Source organism: Chroicocephalus ridibundus, chromosome 1, assembly GCF_963924245.1.
Source record: "Chroicocephalus ridibundus chromosome 1, bChrRid1.1, whole genome shotgun sequence".
Taxonomy (NCBI): domain Eukaryota; kingdom Metazoa; phylum Chordata; class Aves; order Charadriiformes; family Laridae; genus Chroicocephalus; species Chroicocephalus ridibundus.
This window is the reverse complement of record NC_086284.1, coordinates 147605000-147628633: the sequence shown is the minus strand read 5'-3', so window position 1 is coordinate 147628633 and position 23634 is coordinate 147605000. Positions and strand designations below refer to the sequence as shown.

The window sequence follows — 23634 nt, the reverse complement described above, 5'->3', positions numbered from 1 at the left end:
TTTTACTATTTGGCGCTAGATCAGGGAGATATGGGGACATCTTTTTCTGATTAGATATACAGTAGTTGGAGTAAAATGTGCAAATTCATTACAGATCCTGTTGAGGTGACAGACAGTATAGCTGACTCCAAACTCTTTCTGTTTTGCTGCCAGATATGGGGAAAAGCGAGGTCTGAAGCAGTAAGAGATGATGTTTCTATTTCTTTCCAGCATCACATTTCATTTTTTTTACTCCACCTATGCAATGGAGAGGGATGTCCTGACGTCTTCTTTCTTGACAGAAACGTTACAAAGGTCTTCCCTCAATTGCAAAAGGCCAGTCTTTTGAAGTCAGCAGGGAGCTCTCTGTTAACTGGCGTAGGGAGAGCAACTAGAAGCTTACAGTTCAGCCAGGTATTAGGATCTCTTTATTAGAAAACCACAATTTTTCCTTGCCATTTTTTTAGCAGCACTGCTGCACATTGAGGTCAGAGAGCTCGTTGTCACGGAGAGTAGCTTAGATGGAGTTGTCACTGATCGAGGGTCATTTTTATAGTAAAATGAGAGGAGGTGCCCTTCCTGGCACTAGAATTCTCTAGGGATTATGTTTGACACAGTGGTATTATGTTTTGAGCATAAAAATTAGATACATGGATTTTGTCACTAAATTCATCTGTGCATACGTTTGTCATCCATCTGTTCATTGCAACTTAAACTTGTGGATAATGATTTTTTTTTAGTAAATTGTTAAAAAAGTGCTAAAATGGGTCTGCTGGACCCTATCAACTTAGTAATGCATTGTTTAGATATTTTTGTAAATATTTAAATTAATTTCACTGAGAAATCTCCATAAAGAGATTAGGAAAAGATGAAGTTAGCTACTACCTGCAGAAACTCTCTCGTGGATGCGTAGGTGTGTGAATACAAACCTGTGCACATACCTCTACATGATACAAGTGTTTGTGCATGTGAGGGTATTTTTTAAACGCAACCCCACCTAGCGCATGCCTGTGTGTGCCCGAGCACAAGTGCCGGGGCACCACATGGGGACGTCTCTTTTCTGCCCTGGCATCTACAGCCATCCTCACAGTCATCGTGTAGGCACAGCTCTAACTGCCCTAGCTCGCTTTGGGGGTAGGAGCCATGTTTGGTGCTGCGAAGTCTTAGAATTTTCTCATTTGTTTTCTAAAGGCTTCAGCCACCAGATGAGGCAGAATCGTGCGCGAATCCTGCTTGTCATTATGCATGCATCCAGGGAGGGGAACGGGCTCTTGTTTTCATAGTCAAGGGGAAAAGCCTTGCATACTTGACCCACTCAAAGCTTTATAACACAGATGGTGAGCAGAATGATCACCCAAGAGTGTAAATCTTCCCTTAAAAGGAACGATTCTTCAAGATTCTTCAATCACACCTTGTTTGGGCTTAGGCTTGGCACTGTGCATAGGTACCTGTGCCTGCCCATGTGTGTTTATAGGCACATAAAACAATGGCAGATAAAGCTATTACAAATATATTTTGTCCAAACACAGGGTGTTGTTAACCAGTTTTAGTATGTTGGTTGGCGATACTCGTTCATAGCTTAGCTTGCCTGTGAGTGCAGATTCAAAGGTCACAGTCACGTATTCTTCAAACTTCCAAAATTTCAGATTAAGACCGATCAGAGAGCTGGTTGGATTTTGTATAGTACTAAGACAATAAATGAAAATGATGAAATGTAAAAAACAAGGGCTTATCATCAGAAAACGTGCCCTTTTTCAAAATTTGTTTTGACGGCATTGTTTGTTTAATTATTTATGATACTTCAAACCATACTAGTAAATTATATTTAGTATATTTTGTAAAAACGGTAAAAAGTCATAGTAAGAGGAGACATCACTGCAGAAGGCAGCTATTAAAAATTTGCTGGGAAGAGAAGTGAGATTGCCAGGATTTCTGTTGTATTGAGTTTGCAGCCTAAGAAGGAAAAACATAACGAATGACATTTATGTATAAATATTGTATGTGTAACTGTACATACAAATATTATCCATCAAAATTTCAGGTTTTACGGCCCTGATCCTGCAAAGACGTAGGTGTTTGCCTAACTTTGCCCACTATTTACAGATCTTTTCACATGAGGGGGTAGGAACCTGCCTGCCCAGATCTGACTGTAGGATTGCGGCAAGTGAGCTAGCGCAGTGAAAAAGGAGTTGTGCTGGGATCGAACGTTTTCATGGCAATTTTGCAACAACTGATTTTGATTTCTACCTTTCTGTCTGTCCATCTGTCTGAAATTATTTCTGAGTTCCTACATTGAAGGTTCTCTTCTCTCACAGCATGTAAAGCAAATGTCAAGATTTGCTTAAAGACCGAGGTTTTCGACTTTATTATGCATAAATAAAAACTGATTCATCAGCAGGAAATGGGGCTGGGGCTTTTTCTAAGCCACTGGGACTACAGCAGGTCTGTCATTAGAGGACTCTAGATTTAGGCTAACGCTTATGATTTTCTTCATATGCTAAAACACCAGTGTGCCGGTGTCTATGAGGTAGAATTTGAAGGTAGACCTACATTTGGGCATCTTCCTGTACAGCTCACGTGCTTTAGCCTGAATTCTTAACATCATTCAACACAGGCCCTGTCTATGTTTCCATCGTACACAGCATTAGTAGGTATTCAGTGTTTTGGCAGTCTCCACACATTTATCACTCTGTCCTTCAGCCCAAAATCTAGGAGGTACATGTGGAAAGTTGGTGTCACTTTCTCTTTGCCAGAAAAAGCTTGGAATAATTTCTCCACAGGAGAGAAAGCCGCTGACCAGGATTCTGGCCACCGAGGTTTGTTGCCTTGTGTAACACAGAGCCCTGCCACAGCTCCCTGCGTGCAGCTACTACCTCTGTATGACATACGAAGTGCCGTGCAGGGGTTTTAGTCCAAATCCTGGAAACCATCTACTCACGCTAATATGGTGCTGTGCCTAAGCTAATAACAATGTAATTAAACTGTTGCCCATTCCAGAACTAGCTGGAGGATCTCTGCATGTTACGTGTTGTAAACATCATGAAAAATCATGGTTTTGACTCCAAAGTAATGTTTGCTAAGAAAGGGATGTACATTGCTCCTCTTCAGAACAAAGACAGCATTAGTTACGAGTTGGTTATCTCTAGGTGTGAGGCCAGGCTCTACCAGCCTGTTAGCCCTTCACTGCAGGAGCCCAAACAGAGCTTGGAATAAATATTCAAAGAAAGAGCAATGGGAAAAATGATGTCAATGATCAGAAGGGGCCTTTCTAGAGGGAACCAAACCGTTTTCTTTCCTGGGAAAGGTAACTACACTCTTCATACTGCAAGTCTTAGGGGCATGGTGAGCTAAGACCAGCCTGAGTAATAGCATGAGGTAAGTACAGTATGAGTAACCATAAAAAATGAAGAACAAGAGGAAGTCAAGTATGACACATGACATTATGAACCCATTAAATTGAGAAACTATTCAAATATTTTTCCAATGGGAAATTGACGATTTTCCAGTAAAGTTTTCCTTCTAGGCCACATGTTTCACAGCTTGGACCATTCCTGTTATTTGAAATGTATCTTACCCTCAAGCACTTCTATAGTTCATGGAAAAATAAAATCGGATAACTGATTCGAGAAATTTTACTTTCTGCCCCCATATTATGTCCTTTATGAAATATTAGTTTATAATTTTCAGGAGGTATTTGAAAACAGTTGTAAAGTCTTCATTATTTCCCCATTATCAAATAGCTCAATAACACAGGCAGTGTCAGAAACAGGGCTGCCAGCAATGAAGCCATAGTGCAGCTCCATGGAGAGGCATGCCAGTATCCCAGTGCTCTTCCCTTCACGACACATACTAAATTCTTTAAGTTGGAGCTGGCAGTGTTCACCAGGACTTGGTCTTGGAGTTAAAACCCCGCTGAGAAATATGTGATAGTTTATAGCTTTTAGAGGCATTGCTTCAAGGGTCTTTGCAGGCTCCTGTACCCAGCAGCGTAGCGTTTACGATCAGTTCATATTCTGCTTCTCAGAAACCTGCAAGCTAAAAAGATGTGTTATTTGTCATGTAAGACTAAGCTGTAGTCACGTGCGTATCCAGAGTTTATGCCTTGATCCGGCCGTGGTGGAGCACAGCGACTAGATCACAGCACAAGGGAGTGGTGCCTCCTCCAGAACAGGAGGTGAAAACGGACCCATGGCCAAAGAGAAGTGGGGGGGAATTACCTGAGCGGATTCTGTGTATCTAAGGGCTCTTTGGACATTCCGTTTAAATACACTGCCTTGTTTTCTAAAACAAAGTGTCAGGGATTTCTCATTGTCAGGATGATGGTTTTACTTCCCACCTGAAAGACATTATAATGTAGATAAGTTTCAGTAAAATATTGAGTCAAAACTTCCAGTATCCTCTCGCTCTGCCTCTTGGCCGTAGCCAGGAGGTTTACCAGTCAAATATAAACAAGACCTGACCCCTGTCTAGAAGCTCTGACAGATTCCCAGCCTAAAGCGTTATGACCGTAGGAATCTTGTTCTGGGTGACCTACTTGTTTCCCTGCCTTTCAGTGTTTGTGGAAGAGTAGAATCTCATTTCTCATTCTTTTTTTTTTTTTTTTTTTTTGGTGACAGGATCTCGCTGGAAAGCTATGACAAACCTAGAGAAGCAGCCATACTATGAGGAACAGGCGCGACTCAGCAAGCAGCACCTGGAGAAATACCCAGACTACAAATACAAGCCAAGGCCGAAGCGTACCTGCCTTGTAGATGGCAAAAAATTACGCATTGGCGAGTACAAGGCTATCATGCGCAACAGACGCCAGGAGATGAGGCAGTATTTTAATGTTGGGTATGGGACCTTTAAAAACTACCGCTCCTTTCGGCAAAAAAAAATTTTCAGGGAGAATTCTTAATTCAGTGTGGTAAATGTTATATTTTATTGGCAAGAACATTATATATTGCTAACAGAATATGAAGCTTATACTTTAAAACAATGTGTTCCAGGAGGAAGTTAGCAGTTAGGGATTTTTTTGTTGGCTCTGCTCTATACTCCTCTTACAGCTTTGGCCAACTGTCTCATTTCCACTCTGATCATGCAAGAGGAAAAAAAAAGAGCTTAAGATTTTCCAATGAAACATAAGTCTTCTAATAAAGCCTTGTAAGTATTACTTTATTATGAGGCCTCAGAGAGTGTATCTGAATGAATCTATGATAGTACCTCTTGATCCAAAAGCCAAAAATACAAGTTTGTGTTCAGTATGATCTGTAGCAAGTGGTCTGCAAAAGGACTGCTGAACATACTGAACTTGGGCTGGAATATGGACTTGGCTGAGTTAATTCATATCAGGCATGAAGTTGTCTGCATTGTTCATCGTGACAGCATTTGTCATACCAGGGAGTGTCTTCCAGTACAGTAAGCTAAATGGTCTGTGTTGAGCATAATTTTCAAGAAGACTGGTTCTGATAAACGTCTAATAGATCAGCTTGGTATTTTTTTAGATTAAATCTGCCTAGAAAACTATCATGTATTTTCCTTCTGGAAAGACTCCTTGGTTTTGGTTCCAGCAGATCAAAAGAATCGGAAGAAATCAAATATTCTGCAATATTTCTGTATTTGCTCCAGAGAATTAAAAGCTGCGCAGTGGTCTTAAAAAAAGCAAGAACAACCCTCAGAAATAATGGAATTTGTGTTCTGTTTCATCTGAATTTGGAATCATTTTAATATTAACGGAGTTGAGCATCCCTCTAGTTAACAGCTAGAAGGAGCAATAAAGGAGAGAATATCTGTCCAGCGACTGTTAAGTGTCATCAGACTGTGTTTTAAACAGCTACAGTGCGCATTGTTATAATAAGCCGCTCAGCAGAGAAATTTGAGCTGCTTAACCCTGTGGCGCTGGCAGGTCCAGTGATCCCAATGGTAAGCACTGAAACAAACACAGGGAAGTCAGCCAACATTTGGCATCAAGAGATTAAAAAAAGAGGAGGGGGGCCTTCTGGAAAAAGAATAGGTGGCAACAGAGCCCCCAAAACACTGCTTATCTGGTTAACATGCATGCTTCATCATGGGGAAAAAAATTAACCTTGTAACATTCTGCATATAATTTAGCTTTCCAAACAAAGCTGACATTGAAATCAAGACATTTCAGGAGATAATTTGCACTGGGGCGTTAGAGCACAGAACCCGGGGTGAAATCTTTGTAGGAGTTGCTGACAAAGGGGCCGATGACGGCAGCGGGGTCAGTGTTTGATGCTGGCAGTCACAGCGCTACAGATGCATTCCTGGGTTTAGTTCCCCATCTGCTGCATCACCTGGTGCAGGTCATTTAGGGCTAAACTTCTAAACACCAGTCCAGCTCCTGCCTGGGCACCAAAATGTGTGATTGGGTTTACAAGAGCTGTGGCGGTGGCAGCTGCTGGGACATGCTGAAAGCCCATTTGAAGGCATCACAATGGGCATTTGGGCATTTTTTGCAACTTCTTGCGCTTAATTCTTCTGTGTCTTTGTATCCTCCTCTTTCATGGTGGTAGGGTAAGCTCACCTCACTGGGCTGCTGAGAGCCCTAATACATTAGTATCCGAGGACTGCTTTGAGATCCTCTGGAGTGGACATCCTATAGAAGTGGAAAAATACTATTCTTAAATTATTTAATATTTGAAAAGCACTCTGAAAAGCACCATTTAAGTGCAAAGTGTTCCTATTGTTAAATATTAAAAGCAATTTAAGTGTGCTGAATCTTGTTACAGAAATGCTGACTCCAGAAAACAAAAGCCTTCCTATTGAATTAAGAATAAAATGCAAATTAGATCCGCTCCCTACTTTAAGAGCTGTATCTTCAGCTGAGACAACTTCTGCTTGTTTCAGAAACACGGAAATAAGGACTGTGCGGAGGGAGGCCTCGCTCGAATGGCAGGCAGGAAGCCTCTGAAAATGCAGCAAGCAATTCCAAACAAATGTAAAGCTGTTTGGCAGAGGAAAGTCTTTCAGGATCACTGTACTGTGCAAGGCTTACTGTACAGCCAGGGCACAGGCAGGCAGGGGAACAGGGGAGGGTTTCATTCTTAATTAAGAATGTTCATCTCAAGAGATTCTGCCCTGTCTCCTGTGGCAAGGCTTTTCAGTGCAGATGGACACACCGCTGATGACATTACAATGTGCAGCATGTACTGAAGAGTATTACTGCAATGGAATTACTTCATGCAGCAGGGAAACAAAAGGAGCATGAATTTTAAACCTCTAGGCTTGTTGGGACCCTGAAGCTTCTCAGGGAAACAAACACTGGTATAACACAGCTAGTGTTCTTGACGCAAAGGGAATTTCTATGGCCTGGAATAATTCTTCTTTCATTGCTGCAGACAGGTTTCCAAGGCTTAGATGCCGTATAAAGGCATCCTGTAGAGGATTTTCTCAAATGCTCATGTTGCTTGCTTGCTTTTTATTTATTTTTAAATAATGCATGCTTCCGTTTTAAGTCTGCCTTTTTCCAATTTTATCCACCTTCCTTCAAAGGTTCTGCTTTTCACAAGGGCCGCTCGCTGTGGAAACTATCGCCTTCCAGTGGGAGGCCCTTAGTGATCATCCTATAAACCCATGTTGCCCCCAGAAAGCCCACTGGTCCTCTCCCTAATAATGGCCAGGTCTCTGAGCGAACGTGGAGTAAAAATCGCCTCTTTGCAGAGACCTGCCTTGCTTTCTTTTGGTCCGCTGGTACTCTCCTACGGCACCTCCCCATTCCTATGCAAACTACCTAGCCCGGGACACGTCTCTCCTGTTGGTGACGTGTTACTTTTATGCCTAGTCCTGCCAGCAGCTTGGATTATTGAAAAAGGAGATTTTCTAAATACATGGTTTTTAAGTTGGACCACAATGGAAAAGGTGTTTATTTTTGGCTGGCAGCTCATGGGACACCCAGTTTACCCAGTAAAGGAGTTTTCGTCACAGGCAGGCAAGCTGAAGCCGCGTAGTTCAGGCACAGCTAGAGATGTTTACAGAGATGGGGTGTTCTTATCGATGAAGTTGGTTTGGGCTTGGTGTTCATTTCGGGAGCATCAGTTGGTGAGTCGGGAACGTTGATATGAAGGTTGTCTTGCATGGGCCCTCCAGGAGCTTCCTCGGGACCCCAAGAGTATTTGCTATGTGCTTGCAAAGTGCTGTTGTTCTTGCCCTCCCTTTACTCCTTCCAGTATTCAAACGTCCTTTTACTTTTTCTCCACGGCAGGCAACAAGCACAGATTCCCATTGCCACCGCAGGCGTAGTTTATCCAGGAGCCATCGCCATGGCAGGAATGCCTTCCCCACATCTGCCCTCCGAGCACTCGAGCGTGTCCAGCAGCCCGGAGCCCGGGATGCCCGTCATCCAGAGCACTTACGGCATCAAAGGAGAGGAGCCTCATATCAAGGAAGAGATGCAGACCGATGACGTCAATGGAGAAATCTACGATGAATACGATGAGGAAGAGGATGACCCCGATGCGGACTATGGCAGTGACAGTGAAAATCACATCGCGGGGCAAGCCAACTGATCAGGGTCCAAATATCTCGTGACCTACGGGACTTCAAGGAGAAAAGAAAAAATAAATAAAGCCCCATCTGGTTTATCCTTGCCAGTGGCCAAGCACATTAACTTTCTCATACACTGACTGTTACTTTAACTGTTAGTCTTAACTAGTTGGGACATCAGCTGACTAATAGACATCAGCCTGCATCAGAAGAAAAAAGGCTCAGAAGAAAGGAAACAAAGACAACGACGACAACAACAACAGAATGATATAAGCTATGGGTAAAATAATGCCAGTAATTCAGCTGCTATACCCAAGCACTGAAGTCTTACCCGTCGACCTTTTATTATTATTATTTTTTTTTCAAATAAACTTTATGGCTGTTTGTTCTACAATGTTCTAGAAATTCTCACTCAGGTACACAGTGCCAACAAGTGGCTTGTGAATGTGTTTTGTTGTTTTGTGCTACAGTTTAAAGAGAAATAATTTTTTTTTTTTTTGGTAATGCACCTGACAGGAAAGAAAAAAGATAAAATTCCTTTGACCCCCTCTGTCTCCTCCTCCTCCTCCTCCTCCTCCCTGGCAAATCTGGGTCAGAAGCGTGTGTGTGTGTGCGTGCGTGCCTGTGCGCGTGGCTGGCAAGGAAGGAAGTGGGGAGTCTGTTTCTGTTAACCCCAACAAGCAATTATTTCCTTTCAAGAGAGGACTTCTCTTCATCAGTTGCACACCATACTGAGTCTTTGAGCAAGTGCCAAATTTGTACTAAAGCGCTGAACTAGTCCAATTTGCTTTTTTTTTTTTTTTTTTGGTTGGTCTCTTCTTCTTGTTTTGTTTTTCTTTTGCTTTTCTTTTGCTTCCTGCTCTGTCTTAAGTTTAGGACAGTGTTGTATCTTAGACAATCCCTTGAAGAACCTGATATACCAGCAGCTGGTGAGATTAGACATATATTTTTGGGTTTGGTTTTGCTTTTTAAAGGAAACTGTAGGTGCCGTTCTCAGGTGAAAAAAGAGAGAGAGAGAGAGACATAAGAAATTTAGAGAAAAAATATTTTATGATCTTGGATTTTCATGTGTGCGTGTTTATGGTACTAATAAGAATAATATTGGACTATTGTGAGCAAAAAGCATGTTCCAGAATGAAGTCCCGCACCCTCCAAATGACTTGGTCTGTAAGGAGCCTTTGCTTTTAATTTACACTTCAAGTGGCACCATAAACAACATAAAAAAGGCTTATCAAAAATGTGATTTGTTCAGCACAGGACACGGCAACTGGAAATGTTACCTCCTCGCTGAGCATTAATTAGGTTACCGTGATGTCCAGTTTTAATGACCTTGTACCTTCAGGGTGGCTGAGTACTGATCTCTGATTCAAAAGGCGGGTTTTTTTAAACCGACTTCTTTTCTCCTTTGCACTTGCAGAAATCCATTTTTATCAGTGGGATGTTTGTGTAGGCAGGAAGGCTAATAGCTGTGAAGAGATTTCCATGTTCCAAAGTCGGCATGTAAGAATCTGAACCTTTCCAGTGCCGAGTTTCCCTAGCTGCTGCCTCTCACAAGTGAAGAATTGGTCTCCTGGGCTATAATATTTTTGGTATTGTTCTAGAGCCGTTAGGTGTGTTGCTTGGGCAGTTTTGCCTTCCTTGGGCGACAGCGGCCAGACAAGGAAGGCAGATTTACACAATGGCAATCCTGAGCAGAAGTTAGCCTCTTGTATTTTCAATAAGGTAACTGAAGGTTACCCTTTATTTCATAAAAAATAATGTAAATGCAAGTGAATCAAAGAGTCTCTTTTCACCTCCTCACTCTGATCTTCCTGTAGCGGAAGACCCAGGTTCGTGTGGCCAGACAGAAGCATTAGATCTAAACCAACCAACCAACCAACCAAAAAGGCTACCTCTGATTTCAAACAGCAGCTGTCCAGGAGCTCCTCCCTGGCCTGGGAAGCAAAGTCTTAGGATTGTCCTGAGGCAAAAGCCTTCCTCTGAGTCAGTTTTCTAACTGAGGATGCCGCCTTTATATTTATGTTGCTCCCTGGTAAATTCCGACTCCCAGAGAGAGACTCATTGCTATCGTTACCGCTTTTAACTTATAAGGATAGCCCTGTGCATCTCAGTGCCGGTGAGGTCCCAGCCCAGGTGTTCACCAGAACCGTGGTCTTCAGTACTGGGCAACGTTGATTTTGCAAATGGTCCCTCGGCCGGGCAAATTTAGCCCTTGCTGCAGTCAGCCATCCGAGTCCGGGTGCAGGATGAAAGGGGCAGGTTGGAGGAAAGACTGGGAAGGAGATGCGGGAGGCCTTTCTTTGCCTCTTGAAATCCCACTTGAAGTGTAACTTGACCTCTGCAGACCTCGTGCAAAGCAAACGAGCAAATGCCATTGAAGACTTAGGACAATACTCCGACGAGCGGTTTGGACGTGTGGTAGTTTTACCCTGCAACATCTGTTTTATTTTTCTCCTGTTTTCCCTTTTTTGTTTTCCACCTCTGCCTCTTTTCTGTTTTCTCTCTCTCAGAAGATTTGCTCTGAAGTGATGCTTGGAGTAGCTGATCATATCCTCCATGTCAGAGAGGGTTCTTTTTGTTTGTATTTTATGACTGTGTTGGTTTTTTGGTTTTTTGGTTTTTTTTTTTCAGTTGAACTGCCTCTTCTTGCTAGTGTTGTAATGGTAATTATAATAATAATAATAATAATGGTCAGCTGTTCCCAGATTAGTAAATTATGTATAATTTATTTTATCCCCCCCCTTTTTTAACTTTATTTTATTCTGTTCTAATTTGGCAGTGCAGCAAATGAAGCTGTTAGGCTATTTAAAATGGATACCCCTCCCCACCTTGCCTTTTTATATATATATAAATATATATATATACATATGGAAACAAATCGCTTCTTCTTCTGCTCACACCATTCCTCTTTCTTTTATTTTAATTTTGGCCCCAGCCATGTCAACTTCTGATGTTTATTATGATGGAGTGAATTAATGGGAGTGTTGTTTTCAATCTTAATTAACTTCTGCTCTCTCATCACTCATTTTAGTTATTTAATTACACCAGTCATCTAGAGCCAATTTTTTTGAAGCACTCTGTTTGGATAAGAAGGAAAAAAAAATAATAGACAATTGTTTTTATATCATTATTATGTACAATGTGAAAACAGATATTTGCTCCTTTTTTTTTTTAACTTTTAAATTTGTTCCCTGTCTTTGTGAACAAATTACTTCTGACTCTTGTGGGTTCACCTCACATTTGCTGGATGCTTGATTTCCACCACGTTACAGAGACTCTCTGGTTTAATTGTGTCACTTTGGGCTACCAGAATACTTTGTTTTAGCTCCAGGTAGGTGCCACTGCGGCAGGCGTGAATGGAGCAAGTCGTAGACGCCTGGGCTGGAAAGCCGGCCTCGGGGAAGTCAACGGGAAAAAGGCCCTTTGACTTCAGCGGGACCGAATTTCAGCCCCGTGCCGGGGGCTGTGCCGCAGGAGACGCTCCCGGAGGCAGGCTGGGTCCCGTGCCGGAGGAGCGCCCGTGCCGGGGCTCTCAGCAGTGGACGGCACGACAGAGCCCTTCTTTCTCCGGGAGCTTTGCTCTCTGCCTTGGCCTGGGCTCGGCCTCAGGTGAACGCTGGTTTTGTTACCGTACGCTTTTCCGTCTGAGAGACTGCGCTAGAGCCTGGGGTTCGGTCGGGCTTTTCGGATGGGTAGCTTAAGCCGACTATCCACGTCCTGCATTTGGGTGTTGAAACCAATGCAGCAATGTTAAAAAGAAAAAAGGCAGAAAAAAAAAAAAAGGCTCTGGGGTCCCAAACCAGCAAAATGCTTAACGCCTGTGCTAATGTTTTGTTGGGTCCGAGGATGAGCGCCCATATACCCTTCGGCAGTAGAAGACCAGATTTGAAAATGAGGCCCTGTTTGTCCCTCTTAAATTTCTTAGGAAAAAAAAAACAAAAACAAAAAAAAAAACCACAAAACAAAGCAAAACATACATTTATAAAAAGATCTTCTTGTCTTGTTTCTTTTTTTTTTTCCTGGGTTCTGTGCCCTGGAGCATGTAGAAAAACCAGGTTAGAAGAGATTAGGATGGTATTAACCTAAAAGCGCATCGAGGCCCTAGTGCCGAGGCGGGCTTCGTCGTTCCCCTCTTCCCCGGGAACCTGGCGTGCGAGGATGATCTTGGGGAGCTGCCGGCGCTGGGGGAGGGGGGGTACAGGCCACCTCCTCCTAGATCTGGGGAGCCGCTTACGCCGTGCGTCTCGCGAGCTTACAAAAGAACACCACCAGCAGTGGGGAAAAGGGGAAAAGAAAGAGGAAAAAAAAAAAACTGAGGCACTTGCTTCTAAGCTCAATTAAATAACACAGAGTATATCCTTTTTCAATTTATTCATGCCTTATATTAGTAAAATAGGATTTTTAAGTGCATTTAACATCTTTATTTAACCGTTCCGCTATATTAATCAGGCCCCCAGAAAAGAACACTAGCTATTATTATAGCATTTAATTAGTTTTGTAACCAAATCCTCTTATTACGAATGCATATGGAAGAAATTCTTTCTTCGAAGACATTATTTCAAAGATTTGGTTACTGCAGTAGACTCTCTCTTTAATTAAATCATTTTTTAGAAAGTAAATTGTCTTTAACCTTTCCACAGCACATTTTCAGAGCTTTTTCTTTTTAATCCAAAGAGATGAGCTGTTATTGTCCCCGAAGAAGCCTCTGACATCACGTTCGTAACATCAAAAATAATTATACTCCGTGGAAATGTAGACCTTACTTAGCAAGAATTCATCTGCTAGAATGAATGGCGACTATATGGTATCTCGTACGTTTAAGGGCATGTTGTATCGGATAGGAAGTATTTTTGTCTGCCCACTTCTCGATAGAATCATACCTTCAATTTTGCAAAGAACTTGTGCGTAATTCACTAGATGTGGATTCAAGTGTATCCTCAATTCACAGGGCATGGGCTGGCTGTTTAGCTTGGTTTATATTTACATTTTTTCAACTTTATCTTAACTTGTCAGTTTCCCAGATTGAAGAACATGTCAAGTTCGTTTTTTCTACTGACTGATTTCTCTACTCCCCAGTGTTTTTGTCACTGGTTTGCTGAAACAGTATTTATATAGCTCCATTGGCTCTAAAGCTCTTACTCCTTCTAACGTTTTGGATTTTACAAGTGAAATGAAAATAGAAAAGAAATAGAGACAATCAAATGCCTGGAGCTTAAAACAAAGTATGTGCAACCTACCATCTCACTTGAAATTTAATAAAAGAAATAATTATGTAAATATAACATAGAGTTATAGATTTATATTTTGTTCATAACACATAGTGTAATATAAGTTGTATATTTTCATGTTTTGGTTTTATGTTATCATTCATGCCACAATAAATAAAAAAAAACAGGAGTTGATGTACTCTTTAAAAAAAAATACAATGTGGGTTGCCACCATCCTGGGTTTTTGTTTTTGGTTTTTGGTTTTTTGTTTCTTTTGCATTCCCCTTTTTCAGTATTATTGCCCTGCAAGGCACCAATAAAACAGCAAATGTGTTCTTTACCTATCCTGTGGTCTGTTTCCCACTTATTACAGCGCAGGGTGCGCTAGTTAATTTTCTCGTCAGGAGAACAAAACGACGGGGCTCAAGGAACAGAAAATGAGATTTAGCATCAGCTTCCCAGTCTGCTCTGAAAGTCGAGGTTTTCGTCAAATCCCAGGAAAAAAATGCGCCCCGTCTTTAAAATATCAGCATTACAACCGAAGAAATACTTGTTTCCTGAACAATGTAGTACAGTGCAATTTCCTGTTCAGAGGCCTCATGAATGGGGATGGCTGAATCCAGAGGTTTGGCCGGTGCCCACCTTCCCAGGTTACGTTCACCACCTACAGGCTTATCTGTTTGGAGACCGAAGCCAATTCAGGGAAATACCCAATTATAAACGCCGGTGACACAAAGCTATGAAAAAAATAGCTCTGCTCATAGTTAGTCAAAATGTCCCAACATGCTGCCTAAACAGTTCATGAAGTTTTGACAGCAGCATATGGCACAAAGTGGGATGAAATGAATTTGTACCTGTTTTTGACAGTAAGTTATTCTGATGGGTGCTTACTCTCAAGTGCCTACGGCTTGACAGATGCCATTCTACGGTTCCAGATTTCCTAAAGGGAAAAGGCAATATTTGGGAAAGCAGAAGGTAGCTGGTGGAGGTCCTATGAACCTGCCTGCCTTTCTCTTGCTTGCCAGGTTGTCCACTGTGCTCTTCCTGGGAGCAGGGTGGCACCTTAACCAAACAGCCCGTCGGCAAACCAGAGGTCTATTTTGGCAGCTCCGTGCTACAGCCTATAGCACCTCTACAGCACCTGTATAGCACCTGTCCAGCGCAAGTGGAAATGAACCTGAGCAGAACCATATAATGCAAGGCTCAGGCCAATGTATGTCAGCATCCTTTAACCCCTTAAAATCTCTTTATCCGTTTCTATCATCAGCATGATGAAGGTAGCACCTGTCGACCCCAAAGTCTGGAGGAACAGACTTGACTACGCTGGGCTCTGTGTATGTCGAATTACGGTGTAGTTTGTATTCAGCGTGGCTGAAACCTTACCCGCAACTTGAGTGAAGGCAAACATTTTGCTTCTTTGCCCTTTTAACAAATACGACCCTGAACCAAGGAACGCCACTGCCAAAGCCCCACTGCCTTGTGCCTTTGCTGGCAGGGCACGCACTATTCACCTGAAGCCACCTCACTGCCCTACACTGAGATGGAGGGACGTACGATTCCTTCTACTTTTTTCATTTGTGGCTGGGTTGGTGCCTAACAGGAGCAACCGTGTTCCTGAAACCAGTGGGGAAAAAATGTCTAGAACATGAGAAAATCCAAGTTGAAGATACACCTAATGTATTGTAATACGAGTGTAATGTACACCATCGTAATATGAGTGGACAAGGCTGAACTTTGCAAAAATGGGAATGAAAACCAGTTAGACCCTAAATGTGCAGCTGAAGCAAAAAAAAAGTTTCAAGAGTGCTTAAGCGGTATTATGGCCTAGACTTGGGAGTGGTAACAATTCTTTCCCTAGACAAGTTGGGGGGGGAGGGTGGTTTCTTCCTTTTTTTTTTTCTTTTCAAAAAATGCTAAAGCATTACAGCAATTGCCTGTAGCAGGAAGGAAGAAAATGAGGATAATTATGACATTAATCTATTTTAAAAAGAAAGACGTGTGACAATTAGCGCATTCCTACCAAGAAAGTAACATACAGAGCTATATATGTGTAGGAAAGTGAAAAGACCCCCCACAGAAGCCATGAAAGGTTATGGAAAGCGTATGTGCCTCACGAGGAATCACAGCACTGTGACTTTGGCATCAGCGAGAAAGGGTGCACGGGAGCTTGTCAATAAGCTTTCAGTTAATAAATATTCATCAATACTGTAGAAACGCAATGTGGGAGAAGAACAGGCAGTGGCTGTCAGGCCGGCCAGTGGAAAGCGCATACTGAAAAGGTGTAGAAAGTCTTTGGCACGTATTTATCAAAGTAATCTAGTGCCTGAGATTGGTGGATTCGAGATAGTCGGGGTAACAAATTTCAGTCCTGTGGATGCTTACGCTCGTGTCTGTTGGTATTACGGTAGCACTGATGGCCATGCACTGAAATCAGAGGTTGCTTGCATCGTTGTCCTAATTCAGAAAGGCTGCTGGTGTCGGCAGCGCTGCAAGCATCAGCTATGCCCCAGCTGCAAAACCTTCCTGCTAACAAGGCTGCGCAAGGCAGAGGGGTGGCAGCCGCCCTTCCCCGTTCCAACCTGGATTTGCAAGGCTGGCAGGCAGCAAACACCGTGGGGTTTCGATGAGGGTTTTTCTCCCGCAAGTAAATTTGATCTGATCTGCAGAAAAGACTCTACAGATTCCCTGGTATTATTTGTAACAGCGGTTCCCTGGCTCTTGTCGCGTGAACTTGCAGCCACTGTGGTTCAGCCGGGTCACAGGCTCCCCGCACACCAGGTGCGGTCACACACATGGACGCACACACACACACACACCCCTCGCCTGCTCTGCATCATGCCTGGCACAGCTACTCAAAAACTGCCGGTAGAAGCTGGTCACCTCTACCTGCCACCTCAAGGGATTAGACAGTGCTTGTTGCTTTGGGGTCTTTTTCTTTTCTTTTCTTTTCTTTTCTTTTCTTTTCTTTTCTTTTCTTTTCTTTTCTTTTCTTTTCTTTTCTTTTCTTTTCTTTTCTTTTCTTTTCTTTTCTTTTCTTTTCTTTTCTTTTCTTTTCTTTCTCTCCTCTCCTCTTTTTCTTTTTCTCTTTTTCTCTTTCTTTTTCTTTTTCTTTTTCTTTTTCTTTTTCTTTTTCTTTTTCTTTTTCTTTTTCTTTTTCTTCTTTTTCTTTTTCTTTTTCTTTTTCTTTTTCTTTTTCTTTTTCTTTTTCTTTTTCTTTTTCTTTTTCTTTTTCTTTTTCTTCTTTTTCTTTTTCTTTTTCTTTTTCTTTTTCTTTTTCTTTTTCTTTTTCTTTTTCTTTTTCTTTTTCTTTTTCTTTTTCTTTTTCTTTTCTTTTTATTTTTTTTTGGTTCTTTTATTCTTTTTCTTTTTGTCTTTTTCTGCTGGCAGAGCAGCCTTGTTGGGACGAAGCAGGCACCTGGGGCCAGGGGAGTGGGGCGAGCACTCAGCGCTCAGCTGGAATCCTCCTCTGTCTCGGACCCAATTCATCTCAGAGCACTGTATGTCCAGGGAACTCCACTGTTGCCACCGCACCAGCCCCATCTGGCTGAAGGGCGTGTGACAGCAGTACCCAGGAATGGTCATGCCTGACCCATTAACCTAACCAAAGCAAATGGCTTGGCTTGGGAGTACTAATTTATTGAGCATGGGTTTGGTTCTTTGCAGACTTACACCAATTTACCTTTTTGGATGCTTCTAAAATTGCTGCCAGAGGCAGCACGGAAAGTTACTTTGGCCAAAAAAACAGGCTCACCCTTGCTCCCACCCCATCACTTAGGAAGAGGTTAAACTCCCACCAAGACAGACCCCCCTCCCCCCCCAAAAAAAATCTAAAATACTTCAAGCAGGGAGTCTTTCTGTGCAGCTGGGTCTTAGTGGCACTAGAATGGTACATACATAATTGAAAATATAATTAAAAGCACCAATTTAAGTTTTAGTTAAAACTCTGCCAGCCCTGCATGGCAATTCAAGCAGCAGTTTGAATGGCTTTGCCAGCAAAGTTGGACTTGGTTTAAGTCCTGACTATACATTTAGTCTTAGTTAACATTGTCAAGAAGGAGAGCTGGTCTACCACAAATAATGGAAACTGCTCGCATAGGTGCAGTTCTAGCCGTATAAAGGACCATTTACAGTACAGATCATTGCCCATAGAAAACGGTAATTTGGTAATTTCAGGCAGCTGTGCCGATGCACCGGCAACTCGGGTGGGTGTCAGCCGCACTGACGGAGCTGTACGAGCTTGTGTGTGTGCCTGAAGACGGGGGCTCAAACTAAGCCCCAAAAAGCCCCTCCTATCCCCCCGCAAGAGCATCCCCACACAGGGATTTGTGTCGGTTTAACTTCACCTTATCAGCGCAACTTTCACAGGCAGTGAATGCCGAACCCACCAAGGATAAATCAATGCCTCCCCTTGTATTTAACAGAGATATGACTTAAATACAGTAAGTAAATCAAAGTAATTATTTAAAATTAAAATGATTTAAGAGTCTTAGTCGGGGAGAATGGCGGGGTGTTAGAGAAGCCACCGAGACGCGGGGCTTCGGCAGGCTATTCCTGACTCTGTCGGAGACTTGCTCTGCAACTTCAGGAAAATTACTCAGCCCATCTCTAAGACTGCTATAATAATACCTACTTCAAAGGGGTGTTATGAGGCTTAATTCATTAATGCCTGCAAAGCACTTTGAGATCTTTGGATTAAAGGCACTACAGCAGTGCAAAGTATTATTAGCTACAGGAAAAAGCTCTCAAGCAAGCATGGCATTAAATGTCTGCGGTTTAAAAAAATAGGAAGGAAAAAAAACAAAAAACCCAAAGATGGGCAAATTGTGAATGTTTTGGGTATATGTTTTTTCTGTGGCCAGGTTTCCATTAGTCAGATCTGTGCTTTGCTAAACCAAGGCCGGGGGTGGTACAGCTCAAGGCCCAGTTTTGCTCCCAGAGCTCCCAGGTTGCAAACATAACTGTTTCAATTTTGGGCTTCTTTTTATCAAAAATCCTGACTTTGTGACTCAAAAGCCTGTACAACTTCCCTCTAAAGACATACTTACCCACTGAACTAAACAACAAGAAGAAAATAATATCACCTTGTGTTGACTACCTACACTTTTTTTAATTCAGTTTGAACAATCTTAAAGCTGTCACATTTACCTTGTTAACCAAATTAATCCGTATTTGAATTTTTTTGTGTTCTTTATATCTTTGAAACTTTTCAAGTACAATGTACTGACTTAAAAATAAACATAACCAACCCCCCCCCCCCATACACACCCCTTTAATGAAAAGACTGTAACATAACAGCCTAGAAATGTATTTTTGTTTTTGCAAAGCCTTTCTGTGTTTGGGGAGGAAAACCTTTTAACTTCACTTTGTTTCCAGGTCCCATTGAAAGAGAACACAGGGAAAGTGAAGTATAAGTGATTCTGGCTCCCAGAGATGCTTTGTTTCTCTTCTGATAGAATATGAAACTTCATGTAGGTGGTGGGTAGAGCCATCGTAACCCGCTTTCTTCTGACTGAATGAGGGAGGTCAATATATTATCGTATCAAGGAAGAAGAAATTACATAGGCGATTCCCCCACAGACAATAAAGACAATTCTGACAGCATGATCAAAACAACTGTATAACTTTTCTTTTCTTTTCTTACAGACACACCAGTGTTTAAATGACAGCTGAAAGACGATGACGGACTAAACACATTATTCTCTGTTCCATCTACTTTTTTATAATAGAAATATATCTTGAAGACTATATTCAAGTTGATCAAATAATAAGTCAATTTGTCAATAAAACAGATTAGGCAACCTGTCTGCTGAGATGATATCTGTCAAACAACATATTTTGTTAATACAGTCTGGAAGCAAATGCCTTCACGAAAGACAATACAAAGAAAACGGCAATGCCGCTTTCAAGTTTATTGAAACAGAGCGCTGACTTATTTCAGTTATAGGTGTTTAGACGTCTTTACTTTAAGTTCTGGTTGCTAGTTAACAAACCGCAATTTGGAAAAGACTAGAAACAAGTGTTAATGGCTCGGTGGGCACTGTCTGCTGCGAAGATGTGGATGTATTTCCGAGCTGCTTAGCAATGCCCACACTGTGGGCACAAGTCAGTGTTGGTGGGGGCAGTGGAGGGGTATCTCCGTTTCTCCGTACACTGTTTTTTTCTTAGCCCCCCCCCCACGTTTGTCACCCCTGTTTTTACCCACTGCTGGCAAGACATGTACAGCATCGGCTGATCTGCCTTGTCACATCACGAGCCCTGTCACTGCGCTCACCAGATTAAGGCATGATGCTTTGACACATTGTGTATGCTGATGCAAATCATCCCTTGGAGATGTTGGGTCGTGGCCTGATCTCGGGCGCACGGGGCGGGGGGTGGGTGGGGGGTGGGATCTCTCAATTTACCCCTCGTGACAAAAAAAATAGAGGAAGCACTAACACGCACGAAAGCACAGAGTGATCAAATACGAGCCATGTGGACCTAAATGGCATGAAGCTGAAGACTCGATGCTGAAAAAGTGGTTTCATAACTCAAATAGAGCTTGAGTTGTTCAGTGTAAGGTATAATTGGTGGCTGGAAAAGGTCAGCACGTGGACTAGAAAATTTCCATTCTGAACACTGGAAACTTAGATTAATCAGTCTCGGTTATTAGAGGTTTTGCCAGGTGAAGTTCAAGCCAGCTGTTTTAGTTTGTGTGGTTTTCTCCCACTCCCTCCCTATGCTAATGCCATGTAATCCTCAGGAAAGTAGCCAGTTCAGAAACTCATCTTCTTTCTCAATTGGGAAGAAACATATGATATGCACTTATAGGTTGGAAATTCAAGTAGAATCAGCTGAGGTTTGATTTAATTTTTTTTTTAACCGGAACCTGGGAAGCATTTTGTTGTGGAGTTATCTGATGCAAAATACACAGGCTGAGGAAAAGTAAAGCTGCTCAAAAGTGTGACCGGGCGCTCTAACAGGAGGATCAACCATGGTGGCTGAAAACCAAGCAAACAGAAAAAAAGACCTTAAATGCTGACAGAGATTTAAGGACTTTTCCCACCCAAGCTTGCCTCTGCAGGCTCAGGCTGCTGTTAAGAATTAATGAGCTCATTTGCTATTGCTCTCAATAATGCATCAACACCTTGTGGGACAGAAGAGTTTTCATTCAGAAAAATCTTTCCAAAAACTACAAATCTGGAAACTCCATTCTGAAAGCTGTAGATCGGTAAAAAATAGTAAATCTCTCTGGCAAAGTTGGTGACTAGATTTAAAGACTGTATTGAAAAGAGATGGTTATTTAAAAAAAAAGTCAAAAAAAAGCCATGTCCAAAAATTGTGTCAAAACATTAATTTTTGTGGTGAAATTTCAATAATAGTCAAAGATATTCTCATATAGTCTAGCGCGGAGTTCATTCAACTTCTTGTGGTGGAAATCCCCTTTTACAGAACTGGACAGCACAGCCGGTGGGAACCTAAGCTTCCACATTAATTTCTGCAACCCTCTGAGTTTATGTGACCACACGGCGATGTCAGGAATGCTTAATTATCCACCCAGCCCTACAAACCTTGAAGCACGAGATAGCCAGCAATCCACTCTCATTCAGAACAGTTTGGCATGTCTCCATGTTGTAACTAACCAGTGTTACCCCTAGCAATTGCTCTTTAAAGCAAAAACATGTGCAAAATGTCTTCATTCAGCCTAGTAGTATCATATGTCAATCAGATTCAGGATGCAGAACTGGCCAGCAATATCCTAAAAAAAAAAATAATAAAAAAATCTTTCTTGTTTGAATCACTTTGAATTAACTTGACTCTGTCATGTTACTGGCAAGAATATTCTCTCTTGAGCATCTGATTTCTAATTTTTTTCTTTTTCTCCTTTTTTTTTTTTTTTTGGGTCCTTGGATTTGTCTGCAAGTTCCAAGGATCTGGTTTAAGCTTTACAAGACCAACTTAGCCTGGGGCTTTGGCAAGCAATTTAACATTGTCTACAGCACACTGAAGTTTATTAACACCTTTCAAAACCTCTGCAAGTTTGTAAATCAAGCAGTGGTTCATTCTCCAGAAATTATAATAAGAGTCTGGTTTTGTTAATATATACAAACACAAATGACATATATTTATGACACACATACATATGGATGACATACGGATAGTTAAGTTTATGTGATATTAAGTATTTGCTGGACGTTAAAATAGTGGCATTGAGACTTATTGAACTAGAGCGACAGAAAGACGGCATCTAGCAGACCCTTAAAGTCCACCAGATCGCCAGATTAGTTTTTTTTTTTTTAAAAGCAGGGATTCTTTTTGTTTTGACCTCAGCATCCGGGTCCTGTGCTTCTCTCTTTTGAAAGGGAATGACGCTGCTGGCACCTGATGCTAACGCCTGGCAAATCCCAAACACCTACAGCACAGCATCGGTGTTAATGCCATCTGATTCCCTGAAGAATTACTCTGCTCCCCAAACCCCTGTATGCACATAAGGTGTGTATAATGTCCTTAATGTATAAAGTCCCTAACCATGCTACTGTGAGGATAGGCCTAAACTGACAGAAGCAAAGCTTCGAAGATTGGACTATCTGTGCAAACTTCCGTAGGCCTCCTCGGGCATATGCATTACGTTTTAGTCTCCAACTACACCATTATTTGCATTTATTTTTTTTCCTTCCTGGGGCCTTGTCTTGGTGCAGAGAAGAACGCTGACTTCAGTGCAGACCCAGAGCCAGTGTTTCCCTCGAGCGTGGCTGCTGGGATCCTCCATCGGCATTCTTCTCAACTGCTTGCTGTCTTCATCAGATCTCTGGAAGCTCAGAGGGTAGGGTAAGCATCGTTTCTGTTGATGGGCAGCAAAGATGTAGTGAATTTAAGGTCAAACAACTTCACTGATTTTCAACATGTGCGTGGATAAGCCCCGAACTTGCCCATTGGTTGGAGCAGTCCAGGGGTGTCAGCCTGGTTTCTTTGGCCTTCAGCCGCTTCCCCAAGCACTGAGCCTTTCTGCCAGGCTGATTAAGCCACAGAAAATGAGGACTATACAACCAGTGGCAAATTGTGATTCTTTGGTCAAGAATAGCCCGGGTAAGTGGACAATGGACACATCCATTTCTTTGTTCTTTTCCCCACTGAAGTCTTTGGTTCTTACACTCCACCATGGCCATGCTCTGCCACAGGGGAGGCAGAGGCTCCCACTCAGAAGGAGGTAGCCCCAGAGCAAAACAAGGTGCCATCCTGCCCTCCCTCCAGCGGGGCTGTGCGTGAAATGGTGCATTGAACCTTTCGCGATAGAACTTGGCATTCCCCAACTGCAGAAGGCTTGGCCTTGCAAGCTTCATGGTGCGTCTCAACATCGCTGCCTATCTGTCCTCTCATACACACTCACAAATATCTATGCACCCTCCTCACGCTGTCAGAACGTTTCCTAAGCTTGTGTTTCATGCTAGTTTTGTTCTTTGCTCAAAATGTCTCCCTTCTACCTGCGGTTGCTGGAAGTGGCAGGCAGATGCCCTCCCACAAAAAAATCTCCCAGCCCAGCACAGTGCCATCTGACGTCAGCGGCGGCGTAAATCCTTCCTGTGACCTCAACTGGCAATAGATCTTCCCTGCTGGCTTTTTGTGGCATTTCTGGGGGTTAGGGGGAGATTATTTATTTTTAAAAGGCAAGAGTTATTGAATTTGCTGTACCTGGATGCTGCACAACTCTTTGTAATCATTACCAAGAGATGATGTCACTGAAGCTTATTTTTATGTCATTATCCTCACCCAAGGTAAATATGGAATGCTGTCATGCCATTACGTGATGTAAATATGTCATCATAATTTGTCTTTACACATCATAAATATTTTATTATATGACATTATTACACCTCCAGATATCTTTTTCCATATGAATAGTAATTACTCAAAGTATTTACTGTAATTATGTCACTTGATGAAATTACAGTAATTACATCGAAAAATGATAGCCCATGACTAATGAATTAAA

General features: G+C 42.2%; 1 protein-coding gene across 13 annotated transcripts in view; it reads left to right on the top strand.

Annotated features, from left to right (window-relative positions):
* Positions 1–14011, top strand: part of SOX5 (SRY-box transcription factor 5) — a 656088-nt gene extending 642077 nt beyond the window's left edge. For all 13 annotated transcript variants that reach the window (XM_063358081.1, XM_063358090.1, XM_063358046.1 and 10 more), the window contains 2 exons: positions 4596–4812; positions 8180–14011. In XM_063358081.1, the coding sequence (XP_063214151.1) occupies positions 4596–4812; positions 8180–8483 (521 nt within the window). In that variant the 3' untranslated portion in view covers positions 8484–14011. The remainder of the gene's footprint in view (positions 1–4595; positions 4813–8179) is intronic.
* Positions 14012–23634: the final 9623 nt, after the last annotated feature.